The 15,314-nt window shown below is 36.7% G+C and overlaps 2 protein-coding genes across 3 annotated transcripts; both read right to left on the reverse strand.

Moving 5' to 3' along the window:
- Positions 1-4,264: 4,264 nt before the first annotated feature.
- plk3 (polo-like kinase 3 (Drosophila)) lies at positions 4,265-9,785 on the reverse strand. 2 transcript variants are annotated; one of them, XM_060873948.1, is made up of 15 exons: positions 9,495-9,785; positions 8,775-8,882; positions 8,560-8,676; positions 8,323-8,452; positions 8,099-8,186; positions 7,920-8,015; positions 7,596-7,794; positions 7,376-7,502; positions 7,165-7,271; positions 6,627-6,744; positions 6,345-6,428; positions 6,074-6,236; positions 5,780-5,909; positions 5,547-5,660; positions 4,265-5,404 (listed from the first exon to the last, which is right to left on the reverse strand). In XM_060873948.1, the coding sequence occupies exons 1-15, from the start codon at positions 9,690-9,692 to the stop codon at positions 5,210-5,212; spliced, it is 1,974 nt and encodes a 657-aa protein (XP_060729931.1). In that variant the 5' UTR covers positions 9,693-9,785; the 3' UTR covers positions 4,265-5,209. The 2 variants fall into 2 exon arrangements, with proteins under 2 accessions (XP_060729931.1, XP_060729930.1); XM_060873947.1 differs by having other exon boundaries at positions 7,165-7,274.
- An 878-nt stretch (positions 9,786-10,663) lies between these two features.
- On the reverse strand, positions 10,664-14,669 carry cacybp (calcyclin binding protein). Its single transcript, XM_060873949.1, has 6 exons — positions 14,492-14,669; positions 13,520-13,733; positions 13,310-13,406; positions 12,430-12,529; positions 12,248-12,342; positions 10,664-11,035 (listed from the first exon to the last, which is right to left on the reverse strand). Exons 1-6 carry the CDS (start codon positions 14,507-14,509, stop codon positions 10,876-10,878), a joined length of 684 nt encoding a protein of 227 aa, XP_060729932.1. The 5' UTR covers positions 14,510-14,669; the 3' UTR covers positions 10,664-10,875.
- Between the last annotated feature and the right edge of the window lie 645 nt (positions 14,670-15,314).

A 15,314-nucleotide genomic window follows, 5' to 3' on the forward strand; every position in this document is an offset into this window, starting at 1 on the left:
CAAGCTTTTGTTAGGAAACCCTCTAATGTCTCATACAAAAATTTAGCCCTGTGAGGTCTGTCCTTGTCTGGGAATGCAGAGGCTAATAATGAAAACCAGAGCTGATACATTAGTCCACACAGCAGCAGTCACCTTCCTAAATTTATTTCAAAGGGGGATTCATAATGATTGTTTCTGCCAACGATGCCTGGAAATGGCTGTGATGTAAATAGTGACACTAGACAGTGTCTGCATCTATTTATAAAGCTTTAGCATTTGGCAAGCTAAAGTATATGGTGTAGGTGGCTCAGACTATAGAAAACACTGATTTAAAAAAACCCCATAGATGATGTGTGGAGATGCTAATGGTAGCAAGTTTGTGTAGGACATTTAACTTCTGTAAAAAAAGTATAGTGATGACGTTTATTACATCACTCAGCATGTAACTCTCCCAGCACACACACAGGTTTTTCACGAGTGGGGGAGCCATCGCCAGGAAATAGAGGAGTCTGAAATAGAAAACACACATCCTTTCAACCCTCCTTTCCTTTTAATGACGTCTTTCCCTAGTGCATGAATCACCCATCAGCTCACATACTGCCATTTAAGAAAAGCAAAAAGAGATCTCCAACTCAGTTAAGAGTGTTAAAGCTTAAAAACATCAATGCACTTTTGAACAACTGTGTTAACCATGTGAGCAATGTTGTAGTGAAAGAGTAACATTAGCTGTCTAGCAAACTCATCCAAATGCTATTGGGTTTTCTGTAGATTGTCTATATTTACATGTAGCAAAGATATTAATTATATGATGTAGCGGCAGGGGGCACGGTGGCTTAGTGGTTAGCACGTTCGCCTCACAGCACCTCACATGCTATTGGGGGTTTGATTCCCGCCTCCGCCTTGTGTTTGTGGAGTTTGCATGTTCTCCCCGTGCCTCGGGGGTTTCCTCCGGGTACTCCGGTTTCCTCCCCTGGTCCAAAGACATGCATGGTAGGTTGGCATCTCTGGAAAATTGTCCGTAGTGTATGATTGCGTGAGTGAATGAGAGTGTGTGTGCCCTGCGATGGGTTGGCACTCTGTCCAGGGTGTGTCCTGCCTTGATGCCCGATGACGCCTGAGATAGGCACAGGCTCCCCGTGACCCGAGGTAGTTCGGATAAGTGGTAGAAGATGAGTGAGTGAGTGAGTGATGTAGCGGCACTTAGCTATATTTAATACAACAAACAAAATACAGAAGTAATCACTAATTTATAATACAGAGTGTTAATGCTGTGAATATTGTAATATGAATATAATTAAATGTAAGCGAACCACAGTGAACCATAAACATGCAGTGTATGTTTACATGTAGTGGTTACATTATGTGTAAGATGACATGTAGTCTGTTTTAGAATAAGTGTAAAATTGTTAAAAGGGCTAATCTAAGGCAGAAATGCAATTGTGTATTAATCTATCAGCAGCATGTAGTTAACAAAGATGTTCAGCCGGTTGCTCGGTTGTTGCACCCCAACACCCAACAGGGCCACATGGTTGAGCCCAGAAGCTAATTTGTTTGACTGATATGCAGAGGAACTGTTATTATACTAAATGAAATATGAACCTCTTCAGGTTCCAATAATAACTGAGGACAACAGCATACTTTGATATCATAATACATCAAAGCACAGTCTAAGGTTTGAATTTTTGTCTTGCTTTGTGACTTGCTTAAATATCCTTCACAGCCTTTGAATTAGAGACTGTTTCTGTATCAAATTGGATCTAGGAACATATTTGTGACATTGTCCTCATTAGTTGAGAGGACAGGTAGTGGATTTTTTATAAAATCCACAACACAACTGACAAATATATTTCTTAAAGCAATGTTTCTCATCCAGGGGTTTATGAACTTTTAGAGGTTTGTGGTGGTATTGCACTGTAATGAGATTGTGATGGAAATGTCAGTGCCACATGAGAAATCTTAATATATATTTGTACAAGTAAAAACAAAAATGAATTAAAAACATACAGTACCATTATACTCATTGTTCATGTCATTTTTCATGTCAGAAGATAATAGCTCTTAGCATGTTTAAGTGAGCTACATTGTTTTTTTGTGGCTAAAATCTTCTTTATCTTTAGTTCTGGGTAAAATCACTTAGAATGGACAGGTATTTTCAGTAAAAGAATGATCACAAAAGGAGGAACAACCAAAAGCAAAAGAGCACCAAAGCAGGAAATGTTCTGTATGTAAAATAATGGATAATTAATATGTAGATTTACATGCAAAAAAACTAAAGCAATCCCTAAGACTGAGTTATGCTTGAAACAGCTTTCTTATGAAAGTATTAAGCCAGCTTTCTTAAAAAATTATGAAGCTTTCTTAAAGAGACTTTCAGGAGCAAAAGTTTGGCCACTAAACACAGTGTGGTTATGCAAATTAAAAGAGAAACAGAAGAACAAACTTTTTTAGCAAGCCAAAGTTCACTGAATGTTAACTTGCTTAACATCTTCAGGAGTAGTGGAGGTAAATAATTAAGACAGAAGGGATTAATCTCACATAAATCTCTGCGGGAGCCCCTTTCTTAGGGAATGATAGGTGGGTCCATTAAGATCTTGTCATCAGTTAGAACACATTTTACAGAGTATACTTTGTTTTCTTCATTTCCATAGTTTTCCTTGCCAGGGCAGTTGCTGTGGATAAAATGAAACAAATAAGACAAAGACAGTTACATAGCAAAATGAGTTATAAATATTGTGAATGATACTGGATTATAAATGATCACTAAATAATTCTGTACACTAATTAATCTCAAAATCATGGAGTACAATGTGATTAAATTAAGAACAACTAGACTCAAAGTGAAAAGTCTCCAACAGAGATTAGGTCAGTAAAGTATCTGCTCTTTATGTGAATAATCATTATACATTAATAGAAAACAAGCTGATTCATGTAAAGTTAGATAAAGTTGAAAAAAAAACTTTAAACATACACTACATGTTGATTATATAAAAGTTTATCTTTTAATGCTTGCTTTTTTATTTCTTGTACTATTTTATGCACGATTTTAATTAATTGTAGAAATTAATTATATGATTAAGAAATGTATTTCTGAGTATTTGTTTTATTCAGGTCTACTTATATAAGATCAGCATTGTTGTCAGATTGTTATCTAAGCAGGTTTTAATTCTGTATGCAATATGTTTAGAAAAACATTAAAGAATTGGTAATAACTAAATGCAACTTTTTAAGAACAAGTATACTGTTAACTCAGTTCAGTTCTTCCCTCCCTGTCTTGCTACCTGTTAGTAAACTAATCCTTGACTTCTACAGAGAAGAACAAGCCTGGGCTTGTTCAAGTTATTGTATAATTTCATCCATATCCTGTTGACACTCATGTACTTGACAAAGAGCTGCACCTATAAAGTTACTGTATAAAGGTGTTAATGAGTGTATCTGTGTGCATGTCTTATCTTTTCTTTCTAAAAATTATTACTAATAAAAATCCAGCACCTGCAATTTTGCTGACATAGCAGCACCCATGAAAAGAAGATAATGACTAACTTGAGCTTGCCAAGATTTATCTGTGTTACATTCCTGGAGAAACAGGAGGATAGGAGAGGCTGTCTATCTGTATATTTATATACTTATTTTACATAAACTGACAATATAAAACATATCAAGACTTTTTATGTGTAACTTTATATAGACCTATGCTGCTTAGTATATCTGCAATGTTTTAAATTGTCCTTTCATGGAAAGATCTGAACATGACTGAATTTTAATAATATCTGTCAAAGGTTGATCACTGCTTTTTCAACTTCTGGAGAGCATAAGAATTTGAATACAGCCTTTACATTATTTTCTATATGACCACCATATTTGAGACAAAATGGGTTTTAGATTTTTTTTAATCGATACTGAAAGAATCAAGAGATTAAGAGTATCCTGATAAGATCTAAAGGGTTACAGCAACCCAATTTTCCTTATTAAAATAATGGCAGCTGTGCAGCTAGGCCTGAAAACTGCAGCCAGCTGAGCCAAGACCTTGGCTTCTATTGTGCTTGTGAAGCTAAAGGGTATTAAAATGCCTAGTTAGAATGCAGTGACTCAGGCGGTGATCGGACAACATGAGCAACAGTTTATTAACAGGGTAACCAGCTGCAGCCATTATAACAGACAGCTACACAATGGCCTTTTTATATGAATTCAGACAATATGTCATTATATCATTGTCCTATTAGTAGTCATTTCTTTACGGCTTTGATTATACTTTAGAAATACAACAAAAAGTCAGCCTTCAAAAAGATATGCATAAGCAACAAACTTTATTCCCCCCTTATGATTTCAAGATACCAATACATAAAAAAGTGATCCTGAACATTTACACAGTGATAACACCATAGTTACATAAATAAATAAAAATAAATAAAAACATAAATATGTGCCAAAAAATTGCCTGGAAAGATGACTCCCAGTGATGGGATGGAAAAAAAAAAAATACTTATTTCTTAAGCACTACAGTCAGTCACAGTATTTAGAACAATGCCACATGGTGGTGGTGGTCATGATGTAAACAGTTGGAGGTACAAACGAAAAACATTTAATGTTTCATCTGAGAGAGGATATTACACAACATCTTGTACCAGGCAAAAAGCTTATAGCAGGTGTTTGTAGTGTTTATCTCCATCCATTTAAACACAATCCAAACTGAAATGAAAGCAGAAAAATAAAGCTCCACTGCACAAGCCCTTTCTGATACCTTTGTTATTTGAGCTTAAGATACAGAAGGGCTATTATTGCACAACCCAGAAGATGTTCCTCAGAAAGGCACTTTACTCACTTCACTTCTCAATATGGTTTATAGCCGGTCCAGCTGCAGAATACTAGCCCCTCCAGGTATAAAACTAGATCATTCTTAAAATGTTTGGAATCATCAGCTTTCCATGCTTGATGTGTGCCGTTAAGTGAAATAATAAATGTCTATATTCAAGACAGTGTGAAGGCTGGTGATCAAACAGAAAGCCTCATCCTCATCACGCAAGTTCTCTTCCATCTCCTTGTCACTTTGTTGTGTACATGGTGAAGTCAAGCTGGTAGTGTCAGTGTGACATAGAAAAGAAAACTAAATCCAAAACAGTGCACCCCAAGTCCAAGGAGGCCAGAATTTGGGTTCGGAGAACTTTATGCAACTTTCTCCAGATATGATTTCAGTAGTAGACCTTTTTGACTTTAAGTCCTTTTTGTGGTTCATTTATGTTTTGGTGTAGTGCTGCAGCAGCTGCACCATGTAATGGAGCCGGTGGCGCAGCTCAGAGGAGCAGCCATGCTCGCCGAGTGTGTTCAGAGCATATGAGGTGGAGACCCGCTCACGGTTAATATAGGTCAACAAGTACGTGTCTGCCAACTTGGACAAGATAATCTTGGTGTGATCAGTATAGAAGTTCACCTGTAAACAGAAAAATAGCACCTTATTGTAACTGTATAGTAACATTATTAAATAATACAAGCATTCAGGAAATGCAGCAATATGCTGCTAATCTAGAGGGCTCACATGAACAGCAAATCAAAATGAATTAAAAAAAGCTTACCTGTAGTGAACCATTGTTAAAAAGCATAACTAAGGCATGGTCGGTCTTCATCCACTGCAGGAGAAGGGGACAGTCAGTAGGAGATGGCTGGTCTTCACACCCCAGATCTCCACCCTGTAGGGCCAGATACAAAGCTTAGTTCGACTCCCAGTGCCTCAAGAATGAATTTACTTTAGTTTAAGGAGAGCAAGCAACAGTGGTTTGAAGCAAAGGTTTTCTGAAAAGCCCCTCACCTCCATGAGATTCTGCTCCATGTAATTGGCCATCAGCTCCACAATGTGTTTCTGGCTCTGAAGCTGTTCTGGTAGTGCAGCCGCTTGGAAGGTGAAATGTTTATTGTTTGTCAAACAATAACGAACCACCCTGTTGAGAGGGAAAATGTAAGGTCATAAACCTAATCAAGTGAAAAAATCTGGCCATAAATGAAATCCAACAATACACTACGTGAAAGCACCATAATTAATCAACTATTGTTGAGATCTATATTTAGTTTTAAACAAAAGTACCAAATTAAAGTCGCAAGTTACCTTCTCTGGTCACATAGACTCAGATGAGTGCCTTCGTTGAAGAGGACTCCCACGTTCTGATTGGAGAGCTGGTAGCCAAAGCCATACTTATTGGAGTAGTCTACCCACTTGGTCACCCAGACGAAAGGTTTAGGCTTTGTGACACATGCACCGTTCTTAGATGCTAGAGAACCAAAAGAATGCCTACATTAATTTTCTGACCATCATTCTGAGAGATACAGAATTGTTCATCAAAGTTTCTATTGGTTATTATAGTGGGACTAGAACAAACCTGATGGCATGGTGGACAAGCAATTAACAAGGACCTTCACTGCAGCCTCAGCTACAGCAGCTGGGGTCAGTAAGTCTTCACCTCCTGCACAGAGAAGGTAAAGAAACATGGAACAAAAGAACCAGAGATTTAATATAGCTAATAAGAGAGCAAAACTAGAGTCAATTTGCTGTGTTGCTCATGTGATATGCAGATTATACAGCACTTTAAAAGCCTCGGGGTGAAACCTAAAATAGTACATCTACAAGCAGAGCCACGCTTTGTTAACAAATGCACACACACCATCAGTACTGCTGGCAACTGTGCCTTTGAAGGAACAAGATGTTGACTTTCTGGATTCGTCCTCGGCTGGTGTGTCTAAGGGCCCTGAAACAGCCAGTTGTCCTGCTGGAGATGAAACCTGTGTGGGGAACAGAAGTTTTTTTGTTTTTATTTTTAAAATCAATACATTTTATTTCAAACAATGTAAATTACATGGACTGTTAAGTTTGTTTCTTTGTGTGATCATTTCAAAATCAGCAGTGCAGAACTGGCATGTTGTTCAATTCTTCCTTTTTTATATAAAAAATGTGGCATGTGTGTTGGTTGGCAGATCAGGATTCTTCTCCTAAATACCTAGTTTCTCTCTTGTGACACACACATGATTTGATAGAGTTCTCAGGTTTTTTGTACTCATGTTACTCATCTACAGAAGAACCCCATATAAAAGTGCTACCAAATCAGCTGATCACACCTTAATTACAGTAAATCAGACCAGACATTTAAATATATAGCAAAACGTTAATTAGCCCAAAACAGTATTAAAGCTCTTAACACATACCTCGTTCACTCCCACTGTCTTGTGGCTGATCTGCCGGGTAATAGAGTGCTTCACCATGCCTGAGACAAGCTTGGAGATGTCCTCCTTGTCCTCACTGGGGTTCTTCTCTGCTGAAAGTCAATGAAACAGGCAAATAAGCTAACTAAGTAATTCTGAGAGGGTTTAGTTTAAATAAAACCCAGCTTAAAGAGAAGCCCAGTGATGGCCTTACCTTTGGATTTCTTCTTGCAAAAGAGGCTCTTGGCCATCTTGGTGAAGAACTTCTTGGCAGGGCTGGGTGGGTTGAGCTCTGGCACCATCACACATGCGCTGGGTGGAAGTTTGTCTGGAGTAAAGGCCTGGAAGAGGAGTCATTAGGAAATTGTTTCAGGATGCTATACACTTGTCTAAGAGCACTGACATAATTAAGCAGATGCAATATGATAACCAACCTTGCTGAAATACTCATGAGCAAGTATCTGGTCGAGAGTAAGGCGATCATTGGGGTTCTTTTGCAGAATTGCAGAGATTAACTTCTGTGCTGCTGGAGAGAGTGATGGTGGAAGTGTATACTTCACTTCTTTGATGCATTTGTAAGTTTCTTTCAAGTCTAATGTTTCAAATGGGGGACTCCCACATAGAAGTGTATACCTGACAAATCCAAAGAAATATACCTTTGATCAAGAAACTGAATACTTCAAAGTATTTCCCACTGTACACTTTTTCCATTTATTATATGATTTAAGTAAATAAGGGTAACTATTGCATTCACTTACATCACACAACCCAGTGACCAAACATCTGACTCAGTCCCATGTCCTTGACGATTTAATACTTCTGGTGCCAGGTAGTTTGGTGTTCCACAGATAGTTCTGCAAAACAGAGTCAATGATCTCATTGCAAATAATGATTCTGACCAGAACTAGGATTTCGTTTGGGAAGAAAAACAACTTACTTTTTCCGTTGCTCAACAGTCTCCATTTTTGCTGCCAGCCCAAAATCTCCTAATCTCAATTCCATATTCTCATTTACAAAGAAATTACCTATTTAAAACAAAACAATTTAGTTCTTAACTACAGCATTTCAAAAATATACACAAAGAAGATAACAGTAATTGCAAATTCAACTCCATAGGGTGACAATGAAATTGAAACTTTTTTTTTTTTTTTTTTTTTTTACCTAATTTGAGGTCTCTGTGGAGGATTCTTTTGTTGTGGAGGTATTTGAGGCCAGAAATGATTTGCCTGAGGTAGTAACGTACTTCAGGGTCTGTCAGGGTGTGTCGTGCTTTCCAGATATGTGCCAAGGACTGCAGCAAGGAAAGTATACAGTAAAACCTCATTTCTTCACCAGATGCAGTAATCATGATTAATTTTTTTAAGAGTAAACAGTACATTTACTGGTGAAATAGCTCACCTTTCTGCTGCAGAGCTCAAGGAAGATGTAGATGTTGTCCTGATCTTCAAAATGATGAGAAAACTTGACAACATGTTTGTGCTGGAGGGTTTTGTGCAGCTCGATTTCATTCGTTATCTAACAGGGAAACACAACATGAAAGTTAGAATGAAAACATGACAAATGATTTTCATTAGTATGAAGGTTAACGTGATAGTCATCAGATTCATATGTACCTTGTCTCTCTGGTGTGGCTTGGAGACTCTGCTTTGTGGAATAACCTTCACTGCATACATCTTGTTGCTGGAAAGATCAGTCATCTCATAACATCGAGCAAACCCTCCCTGTAACAAAGCGCAGGTCTGTTAAAGATAAGTCAGCTCTGGTAAAGACATAATTTGCTTTAAAACAAACAATTGTGATGAATGGTCTATCCTTCAGGATCATCTAAAATCAGCGCCAGTGACACTGCACTTTCATGATCTGTTCAAATGAAGATGCTCCTTATTGGTTTACATGACACCCAAAGATGCAGTGATCATGCATTAAACCACAGGAGTCTGGTCTGATGAGATCGGACATAAGGGAACATATGAAGCAATAAATCCGTTTGTAAATCAAGGAACAGAAAAAGGAGCTGCTTCACAATCCTCAGGTATGATGAAGAGGAGACACTGATGGTCACGTACACGAGACCATGTTAAAGCTCTATAATAATGCCTTACAGCCTGGAGTAAAGCCCTGCTTCCTAAAAAAAAATCCCCATCATCTACACTGAGACCTTCCTGCTCCAGAAGCCAGAAGACCACCATCATCTACACTGAGACCTTCCTGCTCCAGAAGCCAGAAGACCACCATCATCTACACTGAGACCTTCCTGCTCCAGGGGCCAGAAGACCACCATCATCTACACTGTTAACGCACAAACACTGGAGTGTTACAGAATGGTTCAGTACCTTTCCCAAAAGCTTTCCTTTGGAATAAGACCTTCCAGTTTTTGAGTCCATCACCACCTGCGACTCCATTTTCGTTTGTTCACATTTGCTCCGGTTCGGTTTTTGTGGCGCTGGTGAAAAGCGCTCCGGCTTCAACAGATCCGGGTTCATCATCTGACAGGAGCGACGCTGTTCTGTGCTGAAACAACACGGGTTCATTCATTAATACAAGAGGTCCAGGTACAGAAATCGTCCGCGTGGCGACACCGAACACCGTTTAACAGCTCCTCAAACACGGCAGAGCGCGAGACGCCTAGTATATAAACTGCCTGTGACGTCACAGCGGAGGCGGCGTGTAATAGGCGGACAGACGTTAAAAGCCATGATGTGATTCGTTACCGTCAGACGTCCGTCATGATGTGGCGTAGAAACCGGAATGAAACGAACTGAAATGGTGAATGAAACCCGCATTAATCCAATCACAGGTCGGTGTGTTTGTACTGAATGAATGTCGATGTCTGAACATGAGAACATTTAATCAAGACTGTATTCCCATTCATTCCCTTTATCAGCTCGCTTAAGTCAGAAGATTGAAACTAAACCTAGATCTTCCCTTTAGGGTGTGACGTGTTTTTATTTATGGTGAAACTCTCAAATCATTCCATTCATCAACGATAGAAAAAATCTTTCTTTATTTTAAAATGTCCTGTCACATAAAAGGATCATTATCATGTGTCATGTTGATGATGATGATGATAATAATAATAATAATAATAATAATAATAATAATAATAATAATAATGCAGCCTGCACCCCCTGGTGGATTTCTTTGGCACTACCTCAACACAACTTCCCCTTTTCTGCCTGGCAATACTTCTAAATCTCATGCCATTTTGTATTGAATTTGAACAGTTCATCAAAGTCTAATTTGTTACTGTAGTCACTGCTATTCATTCATCATACCCACCTACCTACAAGCCCTTAGCTGATTTGAAAAGAGCAAACAATCTTTCATCAACAATAAGACCTCAGTAATAGGAGCTAACAAACAAATACCATTTTATATATATATATATATATATGTATGTAATATTTTTAATGCAGCATCCTTTCAAAAGGTTGTGAGAAAACCCCAGAATATGGTTAAGCCAATGCTCGATGGTTAACAGCCACTGAACACATGAAAATCCAATTTTCTTTGTTGATATTTTATTTTCCATCATTTATGCAATCTTGAAAATCCAATAGAGAGTGCAGCATGTCACAATTCAGGAGCAAATGTTTTCTGACAGTATTGGGGGAATGACAACTGCAGAAAATCCATGTTAGCCATGATATGCCAGTTATACAGAAATGGAACGTAGGTGACAAACTGTAATTCAATGTTAGTTTAGAGACTGACTCAGAAATCAAAATCATCTCCTTTGGTTTTCTTGTCCTGTGACTCTGCCCAGGCCTTGTTGATTGTGCGCTTCATTTCATCATCACCTTCTGAGTAGATCTTCTTCAGCATATTCATCAGCCCCTCTCCAGGATCTGCATTCTCATCATAGTTGGGTTTGCTGAGGAGAACACAGGACAAGTTGCCATGACCAGAGGAATGTAATCAATATTTCAACTACAACAACAGTAAGCAGTTAACATACACACTGTGCACAACATACAAAACGTGATGAATGTGCCCTCTAGTGGCAATTTCACATATTAGAATGGATGAATTTCTCAAATGTAGCCACCCTAAGATAAAAATGGTTTAAAAATAACGTTACTGAAATTTCTTAATTAAACATTCTGTAAAAATAACAGAAACAATGACTTAAATAATAATAATAAAAAACCCTACCAAAAACCAAACTAATGCATCTTTTTAATAAAACCTTGTCAACCTCAATACCCACCTCAATACACTATGTCTCCACCATCTTTAAGGGTCCTAGGTGAGTCTACATTAAAAGCTAGATTTTGTGGTTAATGAACTATATTGTGTGGAGCTGGATGTATGTTTTGGATTCTCGCCCTGTTAAGAGATACAACTAGGTAGTTTTATTTTCATTTAAAATCCCCCGGTGCTTCATGGAGTCTCTTGATGCATCCCAACAAGTTTCACAAGACCTTCAGTGGATCTCTTTTGTAAAACTAACCTTATTATTCCAAAACCATCTCATGTGTTTGTTCCCAAAATGTAAACACTTTATTTTACCTGACTATAGAATTTGGTACTATTCCAAGTTCCAGGCAACCAAGTTTGAGTTTTGAGACCATGCTCTCTAGATAAATTACTTCCTCTTGAAAAGTCCTTAATGTGTGTAGGTCAATACACTTTCTCATTTAATTAGTGTATTCTTTAATCCTACTCATGGTGATGAATGACTAAGAAAATCTGCCCATAAATATGTGACACCTGTCATGATCATGTATATACCATGCTGACAAGGTTAAGGATGCTCAGTTCTTACACAATAAAATAACCATTATTATATAATATATATAATACATATATGTATGTGTATGTGTGTATATATATATATATATATATATATATATATATATGTTTGTATAAACTGTGGTCATGCTCCAGTTACCTTCTGTTCATAAGAACCTGTGAGATTAAAAAAAATATGAACTAATGTGAACTAATGTTATATTAATGGATGCAAGTGCTGTGTATGTAAGGAGAACAAAATCTCCTGAACAAAATGCAGGGCCAGAGGCCATATTACTTGTACATGATGATAAGTATAGATTTAAGTACTCTACTATAATATCATACTCACTCTTTCTCCTTAGACTGTTTCTCCACCTGTGTAAGAAACTCCCATTTCTTTGCTGTCTTCTTTTTGCACATGACGAGTACCATGTCTGTCTTCACCTGTGTGCAAAAAATAACACCATAAAGGATCAAAGAAGAGATGCAGTGTGTTGATAACTTTCAGTGACACATCTTTCTACTGCTCACCTTTCTACTGCTCTCCTCTACTACAATGGGAAACAAGAGGTTGTTGACAGTCATTTGATAGTTTTTTTCCTCCAAACCTTCAACAAGCACATTGAAAGACCTGTAAAAGACATAAAAATTTCATCACAGAACACACTGAGGTCATCAATAAATAGAATCATCTTCAATTCCTTTATAATAATGTAAAATGTCACTGTGTTCTATATCATTCATCATAAATAATATGCTTCACAGTCTGTGGACAAACAAAACCTAATAAACAAATAAACACAAAAAAGTACAACATAAATAAAATACAACTAAAACTATACAAAAAGTACAATATAAATAAGATGTTAACCATTTTTCTCTGTAACACCCCTGAAAAAGACATCAAATTCAGCTAAAACTCATTACATAACATCTGCCAGTCTTGTTCACATCACCTTTAGAATGGGGAAAAATGTGATGTCAGCATTTGTTTGTTGCTGAGAATGCGCATCCCTTCATTGCCAAAATTTCTTCTAATGGCTTCTTTTGGCATGATAATGCAGCATCACCTAAAACCACTCAGCATCACCTGAACCAGTTTCAGCATCACCTAAAACCACTCTGTTTTCGCTAAGATTAATGTATTGCCTTGGATCGGATCACTGGATACCAGTACCTGAGTTTTGTAAAGCTGCTTTGTGACGATTGTTGTCCATTGTAATAAATACCATATAAATGAAACTGAACTGAACATTAATGAAAGGTACAACCGTCTGTGTCTCACAGACTTCATCAGGAGTATAATGAAGGAGACAAGACAAAGCAGCACACTATGGATTTACACTGTAACAGAAAATAAGCACTTCATTAATTAACTACTCATGTTGATCAGCAGTTTGATGTAACGTACCTGTCTGTGAAGCTGACTTTAACATTGTCAGCAAAGATTTTGTGCACTCCTTTTAGCGTGATGTAGACTTTTACAAATTTTTCAGACTGGTCCCAACCTATAATTGAAAAGAAAAAAAAAAGATTCATTAACAGAGGCATTCAGTCTGGTATAATGGATGATTTAATAGGCAAAGGAGACTAGGCAACAGCACAAGTAAAGTATACAGACCATAATTGTTTATTTTGACTGTGTATCCCTTGACTGTTGTTTCTGCTTTGTCTCCAGAGTCTCTTTTTGCTTGCTGTTCTCTTTGTTGCTGTTTCTGAGCCAATTCTTTCTCGATCTTTTTCTTCTCCTGTGAGAGGACATCCTGCACCCTCTTCCTTTCACACATCTCCAGGAGCCGTGTCACTTCTTTCAAGTCACTCTCATGTCCTGTGATCTGAACAAGAAGTTAATTATCAAAGTACATTTGACTCAACTCCTGTAACGGATTTAATCCAAAGTTCATCTTCAAAAAAAAAAAGTCATTTGAGTCACAATTTTGCACATTGCTTTATGTCTGTGCTACAGAGTGTTGTTTAACACAGTGTAATAAAGTTTTAATGTTGTTGGCTAAATTATAATTAATATTTTATTCACAGAAATGGCTTCTGTGTGGAATCTAGGTTGTTGAAAGAAAGCAGTCATAAAAGCAGACATAAATCTAGAAATTGATTTACATTAAAGTAAACATTTTTAGATTTTTTTGGTTAACGGCATCAATAAGTTGAGACTTCATGCATAAAGGCATTAAATAAACATGTATCTGACATTATTCTATTCATTTAATCCCAGAGTAGTTTACCTGTTAATTTTCTGTTAATGCTAATGACTGAAAACTGATCTGGTTTTTGATATAAAATCAGCAAAGTGATAAACACTGATAAAAGGCCCTTCATTATTTAGTTATTATTATAGAATTTCTGATATATTTTGTCCATCACATCATGAATGTGAAAGAAGGGAATTTAAAGCCAAACCTAAATCTGTACATTTATGTAAAGAAGCTGTATAATTAAGGCAGTTTAATACTCATTGTTATAACTAACTAATTATAAACTGATCCTAGCTGAACACTTTAACCCTCATGATTATTAACACCATCACATTCACTACAACATCAATTCAACAGTTTACAGCTAGGAATAAGAAAGATACCTGTTCGCTAAGGTCCATGTCTTTGGCTGCTTTAGATAAGTCTTTCCTTTAATGTATTTAGCTGATAAACACAAGCAAGATGCTAAGATTTAAACTACAAACAGCTTCATACACATCAGACTCTACAGTATACGCAAGTGTTGCTGCTTTTCTAGAAAGATTCCTCTCGGCTGCAATACTTCCGGGTTTATTCCAAAATAAAAGTTGCTTCAACGTTTTTATTCCATAGGCTGATTAAAACAGCAGCTGGAAGAAACTTGTACTACCTACACATACTACTTATAAACATAAAGTTTATATAAATCATTTTTATATAAACAGTCTTAAAACCATCGTTTTTTATCAATCTTACGTTCATACAATTTCAAAATAAAGGCACCGTATTATTATTGATCCAAATTAATAAATAATCAAAATTAAAATGCAAATAAAGTTAAACAATTTACAAGATATAGGCAACCATATACGCTTGTTGTTAAGTATATAATTAAAGCTACATTTAAATAAGATGAATAAGTTTCATTTATAATCTTCCACTGAAATTAGCTTCACTATCAACGGTTTATTAAAACTATTATTTAAGTATCTATTTCTATTAATTACCTGTTTTGTTAATGCATATTAATGTACTATGATTTCATATTGCAAATAATGTAGAAATTCACTTATCAAAATTTGGAGCAGGAACAAATGAGGAGAACAGGAATATGTCATGACCTTGGCACACATTATTGTTTGAAATTTAGTAACAATAAAAATGTTTTCTCCTATAATGTTTATAACACCCAAGTAGAACCTGATGCCAATGCATTGAGTGATACCA

The sequence above is a fragment of the Tachysurus vachellii genome, chromosome 7 (genome assembly GCF_030014155.1).
Source record: "Tachysurus vachellii isolate PV-2020 chromosome 7, HZAU_Pvac_v1, whole genome shotgun sequence".
NCBI classification, from domain to species: domain Eukaryota; kingdom Metazoa; phylum Chordata; class Actinopteri; order Siluriformes; family Bagridae; genus Tachysurus; species Tachysurus vachellii.